This window comes from Marmota marmota, unplaced genomic scaffold, assembly GCF_001458135.2.
Source record: "Marmota marmota marmota unplaced genomic scaffold, marMar, whole genome shotgun sequence".
NCBI classification, from domain to species: Eukaryota; Metazoa; Chordata; class Mammalia; order Rodentia; family Sciuridae; genus Marmota; species Marmota marmota.
The window spans coordinates 244,426-254,325 of record NW_025999875.1 but is presented as its reverse complement, the minus strand read 5'-3'; the positions used below and the strand labels follow the sequence as shown (position 1 = coordinate 254,325).

General features: G+C 41.9%; 1 protein-coding gene and 2 non-coding genes across 5 annotated transcripts in view; 2 read left to right on the top strand and 1 right to left on the bottom strand.

The window, feature by feature from the left end:
- Trim7 (tripartite motif containing 7) overlaps positions 1 to 2,853 on the bottom strand; it is an 8,629-nt gene extending 5,776 nt beyond the window's left edge. The window contains exons 1-2 of one of the 3 annotated variants that reach the window (XM_048786728.1): positions 2,221 to 2,853; positions 1,212 to 1,307 (exon numbers count right to left, since the gene is read on the bottom strand). In XM_048786728.1, coding sequence (XP_048642685.1) covers positions 1,212 to 1,307; positions 2,221 to 2,739 — 615 coding nt within the window. In that variant the 5' untranslated portion in view covers positions 2,740 to 2,853. The remainder of the gene's footprint in view (positions 1 to 1,211; positions 1,308 to 2,220) is intronic. The other 2 variants (XM_048786736.1, XM_015507249.2) reach the window with 2 other exon arrangements.
- Positions 2,854 to 5,982: 3,129 nt separating this feature from the next.
- Trnaa-ugc lies at positions 5,983 to 6,054 on the top strand. The gene has a single exon. It is a non-coding gene; the product is annotated as a tRNA-Ala (tRNA).
- Positions 6,055 to 6,565: 511 nt separating this feature from the next.
- Trnak-cuu lies at positions 6,566 to 6,638 on the top strand. The gene has a single exon. It is a non-coding gene; the product is annotated as a tRNA-Lys (tRNA).
- Positions 6,639 to 9,900: the final 3,262 nt, after the last annotated feature.

The window sequence follows — 9,900 nt, the reverse complement described above, 5'->3', positions numbered from 1 at the left end:
GGCTTTCTCCACTGCTCTAAATTTGTGATATAAAGTATTTTTCCTAATTGACAATAGAGTGTAGAACATGCAATATTTCTATTATTTAGCAAGTAATTGATTAATGTTTTATAATGTATGATTTTTATTGTGAAAATAATAAATTTATCTTTATTTTATCTTAAATTATTTATCAGAACTGAGGAATAATTTTCACAGTTATTGGATTTCTGAAGCCAAATTCTGTATGATTTATATTGAAAATTTTTTTTTTTTTTTTTTTTTTTTCAGCAGAATAGGGTGGGATGAAGATCTGGAAAGGTGAGTTCTTCCTTACAGAGGGAAGTAAATGATCAGTTGTGAAGGTCTGGTATGCACAACAGAAGAAGGTATAACAGATGCAGTTAAGGGTCAGGAGAGGACCTTAGGCTATATGAATTTGAGGGTCTTCTTCCATCTCTCCTGACCTTGAGGATAAAAAGACCCTCTCCTTCCAAATTTCCAGCACCATAATTTACAGGCCCTGGTAGATCCTTTAATTATTTCAATACCTACTTATTGAGCTTGAAATTTCAAGGTGAAAATGATAGTCAGTGACTCACCTTAACCAAAATGTACCCCACTCCACTTTCCTGTTCTACTCTATGAAAAATAAAATTTCATCCTAATTGGGAGATGGAGAGGTGCTGAGCACCCTGAGTTGCACAATACCCAAGTCCCCAAACCTCCTGTCTTATGTCAGTGTCCAGAACAGTTCTGATAATCCCAGAACCCCTTCTCTCTTAGGCTCCATTTCATAATAATAATAATAATAATAATTCTGAAAATGGAAAAACGTTTCACTACTCTTTTTGTGGCAAAACATGACTTGAACTAATATGTGACAGTTGAACTAACATTCTTCATATGAATATTTATATGTTTCTCTGAAGAAATATTAATGTGTTCAATTACCCTCCCACAGGCCCTAATTGGCATATCATGTAAATTAGAGTGACTGTACATCCTAATTCACTGGGGAAGTTCCAGTTCAGGCTGGCTCTTCTATGACAATTTTGTAGCACTCCCTTTCACTTTCAAAAGCTCTGGTTTGTAAGGTAAATTATACAGTCAACCTATGTAATATGCAATCTATTATCTTTCTGAAATTCATAAGCATACACTCCAACACCACACATGCACCCTGAGTCCTGGTGGTAGGCAGCCCTGTATTATCCCACAACGGGACTCACCAGGAGCTCTTTGCTCTCCTTCTCTTCTGTAGACCGGAACACCTCATAGTCCTCCAGTTCCTTCTTCAAGGCCCTCAGTCTGGAATCCAAGAGCTCCTGCGGGTGAAACCAGAGACCCCACATGTGCCTTCCTGAAGCCATCCAGGAGAAAGGGAAATCTCCGCTCATGGAGGAGGAGGCTGGGTAGAAGTCATCTCTGGAAGTCGGGGTGAATATAGCCTATGCAGGCTACACCTAAGGGTTCAGAGCTACTGCAGTGAGACTTCAAATGCATTAGAGTTTCAATTCCCCAAGAGAAACTGCTGCACAATCTAGGCCGAAACACGAGACCCCCAGCCCAACACATACCCAAACCCTCTTGTGTCCCCTACCCCACGTGGGAAGGTTGGAGATGGGTAGGGTAGCAAAGACTGGAATCCCGGAGGACCCCGCACACGCCCCTGATAATGCCGCCTCAGAAAGAAAGCAATCAAGGCGGAGGCACCCAGAATTCACCCCCATAGCTCAGCCTAGACGTCTCTAGGCACTCCACTTAGCCCAGAAACCTCACACTCCACTCTCCGACCTCCTGGGAAGGTCGTCACACTAAATCCCCTATGAAATGAAGACTTTGAGTAGAGCCACGCTCAAGGAAAGGGATGAGAATGGAGATGTGTGTGACAGAGACCTTCTTGCGGAAATGAACAGCTACCATAAAGCCGACTTGGCTAGGCTGGGGGCAGACAGGGAAAAGAATCGCCAAATATCTGGGAGCATTATGTAGGCTACCCAGTATCTGCTCAGAGGAAACACGGTGTACTGGGGAGAGGGAGGTGGCACCGAGGGTGGTCAGGAACAACACGGAGAGAACCAAGCTCAGCCCAAGAAACAGTGCTGAGCAACGTGGGATAGGAGAAAAAAGACAGGGGCTCTTCTGGCCCTCCATCTTGCCTGTCTGTACCGCTTGGGCGGAAGAGCTGGACCAAAGCTGAGGGTCCTGAGGACCCTCAGGGGTGGGACCCGAGCTCACCTTGGCCTCCTGAACCGCCTCGTCTAGTGGCAACACAGCGTGAGCGCGGTGCTCGCGGGCGCGGTCACACACCACACAAATGGCGCGCCCATCGTCTTGGCAGTAGAGCTTCAGCGGTTCTCCGTGCTGTGTACACCGGACAATCGCCGCTGAGGCCGCAGCTTCCGGGGTCCCACATTTCCCTGTGGCAGCCCCTGGCAGGCTGAAGCGCCGAAGCAGCGTAGCCACAGCAGCCAGCTGCCGGTTGGGACGCAACTGGCTAGGGCGTGCGGGCTCTCGGCACTGAGGGCAGGGCAGAGGACCAGGCAGCGTGCGGGTCGCGGCTGCGGTGCCAGTGTTGGGGCGCTCCCAGCAGCGCGCGATGCAAGCGCGGCAGAAACTGTGGCCACACTCGACGGACACTGGCTCCCGAAAGAGCTCTAGGCAGATGGAGCACGTTGCCTCGCCCTGCAGCTCTGCAGCCAGTGCCAGAGCCTCGGCCCCTGCGCCCGGGCCAGTCCGGGGCCCTACGGCCGCCATGGGCGCCCTTTGTGCACCTGAGTCGGGCGACCCTGTCGGAGGCCTCTGTACCAGGCTCAGAGCTCAGCAGCCCAGGCTGGCCTCCGAATGCCTACTGGGAGAGGAAGGGCGGGGCTCATACTAGCAGGCGGAGACGTAAGCTGAGGGTGTACCCGGCTGGGAGCCGCTGGGAGAGGAGGGTGTACGGTGGTGGCTGGCAGGAAACCACAGAATGCATATGCCCGGCCGCGCCATACACCCACTGCTCTAGTTTCCAGCAATCCCCACCTCCGCCAGAGGCTTCCCTCTCTGTCGCTTTTCCCCTCGGATTTCAGGCTGCTCAATCTGACCTAATCAGCATCTGGAAACAGGCCGGGACAGGTGAACGCACTTGCCCAGCTAGGCGTCATCCCAGTTGCCAACCAAGGCCGACTCTGCATGGTCGGGGCAAAGGCCTGGCGCCGGGAGCCACGGTATCAGGTTCTCTGAGAGTTGGTTCATCCCGACCCTGTGCCGAGCTAAATTTAGGGTCTAGAACCTGGCCATGTCCCCTTCTGTCAAACATAGCCTTCTATCCGCTTCTGTAACTACATTTCCTATAATTGTGGTACCCCATTTCTTTATTTCATTTTTTGAACAAGTAATTAATTTAATCATTTTCTCACTTTATTCACTGTTATTCTTTCCCGCCCTCCCCCAGCCCCCATCTTGTTTGTTGCTCCGGAGGCCACCTCGAACCCCTCCGGAGCAGCCAGAATTATCTGCTTCCACATCTTCTTTCCTTATTCCCTCTGGAAACCACTAGGATCAGGCGTTCACCCCCACTCTCCTCAGAAATCAGTCTTGTAGATGTCGTTAGCGACCTGTGCAATTCTAACCCAAAGGCCAAGACCTAACCTCAGGATGCTCTCTCCTTCCTGACACCTTTTTCTCGCTGCCTTTCAGAATACTAAATTTCCCGAAATTTCTTGCCTTCTTTGGTCTTCCCTACTTTCTTTTTAGCCTCCTTGTGGTTTTCTGCTCCTCTCTCTGCCCATGTTCTGGCCTTGGGCCTCTGTTTACACTTATTCCCTTGTGATCTCTTCTTGACTTGAAGATTGAGATCTTCCTTTTTGACTTGAAAGACCTTTCTGTGGTAATGACTTCACAGTATACATCCCAGCCCTCTTCTGCTCAAAATCCTCCAATGGCTACCAATTCTCTGGATAAAAGTTGAGGTCCTTAGGAAACTTCAACTCCTAGAAGAAAATTCAGGGTCAACACTTCAGCATACAAGCACAGGCAATGATTTTCTTAATAGAACACCTAAAGCTCAGGAAATAATGCCAAGAGTTAATAAATTGGGTGGCATAAATTAAAAAGCTTTTGCTCAGCAAAGGAAACAATTAAGAATGTGAAGAGAGAATCTACAGAATGGGAGAAAGTCTTGGATAGCTACTCTTCTGACAGGATTAATACCTAGAATATATGAAGAACTCAAAAAACTTAACACCAAAACTCAAAATAAACCAATTAATAAATGGGCAAATGAATTAAAAAGATACTTCTCAAAAGAAGAAATGCACATGGACAACAAATATATGAAAAAAAGATGTTAAACATCCCTATCAATTAGGGAAATGCAAATCAAAACTACATTGAGATTTCATCTCACACTAGTCATAATGGCAGTCATCAAGAATACAAACAATATAAATGCTGGAAATGAAGAAAAAGGAACACTTTTATATTGTTGGTGAGTTATAAATTAGTAGAACAATTATGGAAATCAGTATCCAGGTTCCTCAAAGTACTAGGCATGCACTATATGACCACTCCTTGGTATTTTCTCATAAGAATTAAAGTCATCATATTATAGTAATACATGCATACCGCTGTTTATAGCAGCACAATTCATAATAGCCAAACTATGGAACCAGTCTAGGTGTCCACCAATGGATGAATAAAGAAAAAGTGGCATAAATACACAATAGAGTTTTATTCAGACATAAATAAAAATGAAATTACATAATTTGCAGGAAAATGGATGAAACTTAAGACCATTATGTTAAGTAAATAAGCCAAACTCAGAAGGTTGAGAGTTATATGTTTTCGATAATATGTGGAAGCTAGAGAGGAAAAAGAAAAAAAAAGTAAGATGAGAGGAGTCTCATGAAAATGGAAGGAAGCGCAGTAGAATAGATGAAAGGGGCCAGGAGAAGGAGGAGGAGGAGAGGGAAAGGGGAAATACTGAGGAATGATGTTGACCAAATTATATTGTTATATAGTGTGCATACACAAATACGTAACAACAAACCCTACCATTATGTACAACTTTAATGTACCAATTAAAAATGTAGAAAAAAAAGTTGAGGTCCTTACAATAACCTGAAGGCCTCACCCTTTCTATGTTACCAACTCCTACACCTGAGACTTTGTCCTCATTTTCTACAACTCTGGTGTTTATTTCAGCCAAATGTCATTAATACTACTACTTCACAGCTTTTGCATGGGGCTGTTTCCTTTGTTTACACCTATTTTCTTCCAAATACCTGTGTATCTCATTTCTTACCTTCAAGGCTTGTTTCAAATGTCACGTTGTCCTTGGAGCTTAACCCAACCACACACACTGTTTAGAAGCTCTCTTCCCACCTCTCTCTTCCTTATAACTGGCTCCATTTTCTCTCTAGCACTCTATACCTCCGGGAATGGGAGATCTAAAAGTGGAATTGACTGTGTTTGTTCACGGCTGAACTTCCAGTTTCCAGAGTAATTTGGTAAACTTTTTGTTGGCCTGAACAGATTTAACGTGGTTCAAAATTCCAATGACATAAAGTAGTGGAAAATCCAAATTAGTGGACAATGTGTCCTTCCCCACCTCCAACACAAGTAATTAATAATTAATTTTACTGCTCTAGATTGTTTTATTCAAATATTCTATATTTTACCACATTAGCCTCCCCTTTAAAAAAACGAAACGTAACACCTTGCACAAAGTCTTCCTTAATTCCCTTTTACGTGTCACAGTTCACGGTGTTTTGACGATTCCCTCTTCTTTTACCACCATTGTCCCCCAGATTCATATCCAGGCTCGGTTCACCCTCTGGGTCGCCCGCTTCAGAGATCAGTTTGTCCACGGTCAACTGAGAATTATTAAAACAATTCGTAGTTAGGTGAATCCTGATTTTGCAGCTGCTGGGACCTCGCGTCAGCGAGTTGTCTGCTTTTCTGAGTCCTGCACCAAGTGACAGTTAAGTAAGGAGTGAGAGGAGACTTGTAGCAAGCGGGGATGTAGCTCAGTGGTAGAGCGCATGCTTTGCATGTATGAGGCCCCGGGTTCGATCCCCGGCATCTCCAGTTGCGTTTTTCTTCCTCTTTTTTCCCCCCTCTACGTTCAAGAAATTTAGAAATCCAGCGTGTTTGTAGAGCGCTGAAGAAAATCCAGCATTTATATTGTTTGTATTCTTGATGACTGCCCATATGCCTAGTGTGAGATGAAATCTCAATGTGGAATCCTCGCGGATAAGAAAGAGTTCTCAGGGACTCCAGCGCTACTTTGACCTCCAGGCACTTCCTGTCTTTCCTGATTACAAATCCTCATGTTGAGCACTCCAGAGACATCTTGATGCATTTATTTTTTCCTTCTCAGCGTCATGTGCTTTGTGGAGGATGTAAACAGATTAGGTCCTTAATAGTAAACAGAAAACAGATGCAAATGTTTGAGAGGGTTAGGCACAAATTGCAGAGTATAAATTTTCCAGACTATTAAGGCATTTAGTAAGTCTATCAAAGTCCAAGTAAATCCAACTTTAGATCTGGAATCACAATTTCGTTCCAAACATAAAGAAATAAACTTTATTTTCCCGGTGCCCGGCTAGCTCAGTCGGTAGAGCGTGAGACTCTTAATCTCAGGGTCGTGGGTTCGAGCCCCACGTTGGGCGCGAGTTTTAGCGCCCAAACTCAAGTTAACTGTACTAAGTAAAACCTCTTCTGGAAACTTTAAAGCACAATATTGCTGTGATTTTATTCCCGTTTACCACAATATTCTTGTGATTATTTCCCCGTTTACTGATTGGTCTGTGGGCCTCGCTAAACTGATGACTGGCTTTAAACTTTGATACTCCTGCTTCAAGCCTCCCTAACCGCTGGGATCATGGGCAAGCACCACCACACCAGACTTCCCTTTTGGGGGGGTTTAGGGGGTGGGTTAGCTCAAACTCGGGGCCTTGTGCTTGCTAGGTAAGCACTCTACGGCTGACCTACACCCGCAGCCCTTATTTTAAACCACTTGTAATTGTACAATTCTGTTGTTTTAAACACATTGCCGTGCCACCATTGCCATCTCCCGTTTCCAGGTCTCTTCCTGCTTCCCAACAGAAACTGTACTAATCAAACACTAACTCTTCCCTTCTTCCCCCAAGCTCTGGCAACCACCATTCACTTTCTGTCGTTAAATTCCATTACTCTAAGAAGAGGAATCACACAATATTTATTCTTTTTAACTGTCTTATTTGACTTAGAATAGCATCTTCAAGGTTCATTCATAGGGTTGCATCTGTCAAATTTATTTCCTTTTAGGGCTGAATAATATTTCATTAGAGGTTTATGTCTCATTTTCTTTATCCATCCATCTGCATATAGATAATTGGGTTCCTTCCACCTTTCTGCCATTTTGAATGTTGTTAGGACCTTGGGTGTGCAGATACATTTGAATGCCTGGTTTCACTTCTTTGGGGTATATATCCAGAAGTGGAATTGCTGGATATGATATTTTTTGTTAAATTTTTTGAGGAATCACCATACTGTTTTTCACAGAGACTGCACCACAAAATGGGTTTTTCTAAAAATCTTTTGAGTAGAAAACACATTATGCAGTTTAAAAATTCAACATCTATAAAGATATTTAGTGAATATGGCTTAACTCTTCTCCTTCCACTTTAAGTAACAAATTTTGGTTTTTGAATATATATATATACTCGTCCAGAATTTTTATGTGAATTCAGTTTTATTTTCCTCTATTTTACACAAAAAGGTAATTATGGCTCTGTTAAGTTTTGAAGAGCTATTCAAGACTTTAAAATTTTCCTCAATCTTTTTTGCAACTGTACAATATTCTAATATAAATGAATATTTAATAATTTGATATTTATTAAGTCACTTACTCTGATATTTAATGAATGATGAACATTTACATTGTTTCCAATTTTGTTATTACGATTAATGCTGAAGTTAATAAGCTTGTAGTAATTATTATTTTACACTTTGGACTGTATATCTATGGGTTTAATTTCTAGAGGGACATATACTAGGTCAATGTTTATATATAATTATAATTTTATAGGAATATATAAAGTGCCCAACAGTGATATTTCCTTCCACTAGCCATAAATAAGATTGCCTGTTTCTCAACTATCCAGGGGGCAAAACACCACTTTACCAACAAATCTAAGCATGTGACTCCCTCCCTTAAAACTATCAGTGTCCTTCACTACTGTTCTACAAGATAATACCCACTGGGAGGCCTACCTACACCAAGAACTATAATCCCTTTTTTGCCTCTAACAGGGGAGTACTCAGATAAAAGATTTTGAAAGTTATAGTGTTGCTTTCATTTGTGGTTTCTAATCCACCATTGTTTTTCTCTCCTGAGGCCCATTTCTGTGGAGGCTACTATGCTTTCTTCACTTTCAAAGCTAGGACATTTTGAAAAGGCCTGTTCAGTTTCTTCTTACTCTGCAAATTTTCTTCCTTGGGCAAGAAGAGTCCAGTTACATATAAGAAATCAAATTAGATTAATTATAATTAATTAATCAAATATATGATTTTCTGTTGGCCTTTGTGTCATATACAGCATACATAAATTATTTCATCACAGATATATTTTGTGAAGTGGTCTACAACAATAATTTTATATATAACTTATAGGTAAATTATTTGAAAATTACTTCAATCAGCCTATCTATGGATATTCTGTAATTGTATCCTACCCCCACCATGGTACTAAGGAATGAACCAGGACCTCAGGTATGCTATGACAGCATTCTAATGAACATTTACTTATTATTATTTATTTTATTATTATTACTTATTTATTATTTTATTTTGAAACTGGGCTGGCTAAATTGCCCAGGCTGGCCTTGAACTTGCAATTTTCCTGCCTCAGCCTGCCAAGTAACTGGGATTACAGACATGTACCCAGCCAGTATCTCTTTAATAGTCACTGGTTTCCCTTTACTAAACTTGAGAAAATCATTCTCCCAGTGTCTATATCTCATCAGGAGAGATAAATTAACCATCATCAAATGCTAACTTCATTATTTCACTGATGTTGATATAACACGTGGATTTAAGGATACTAGTGTCCAGATAAAAGGCAAGTGTCATGTTTTTACTGGTGTTCTGAGGAATGTGATTTTTGGGGCAAGAATGAAACTGAAATTCAACCACAGCAACATAACTCTAGAGGAATGCCTGCAACAGGAAGAGTAGCCAAAAAGATGACCCCAAATGACCTGCTCTTCCACTCTGTATTAGGACCAACTGGATTAAAATCAGTGGATATTTTGGGAAACCTCCCAGCTTATGGCTGTCATTTGAGATATTTAGTCTCTAAGGGGGAGGGAGTATGTTTGTCAACATTGAAAAGAATACATACTGTCTTTGTGATTAGTATTCAATTTATTATAGCTGTAAATTTTAAAACCTAGTTTTTCTTAAGGCTTTAAATTCAACTTACAAATATTGGTGGGTGTTTTTGTTTGTTTGCTTTTGGTATTAGGGATTGAATCCAGGATTACTGTACCACTGAAGTTAGACCCTAGCCCTTTTCATTTTTGGTTTTGAGACAGAATCTCACTGAGTTGCCCAGGCTGAACTAGAATTTACAATCCCTCTGCCTAGAGGCTAGAATTATAGGGCTGTGCCACATGGTGACCAGCTTCTACTATTCTTTTTCTATAAAGCTAGTACTTTTTGAAATAAGAACAAGCCCTGAGAGAGAGAGAGAGAGAGAGAGAGAGAGAGAGAGAACAATCCCTTTCAATGGTTCTTCCATGAAATTAATGTATTAATGTTACCAAAGGAGTCATTCTGAATATATAAGCAATTGGTCATATTCTACAATTACAAACTTGATATTTCTGAATTTCTGAACCTTCATTTTTGGTTGAGGAGATAGAGTCACTGAGATGAAAGTAGATCGCT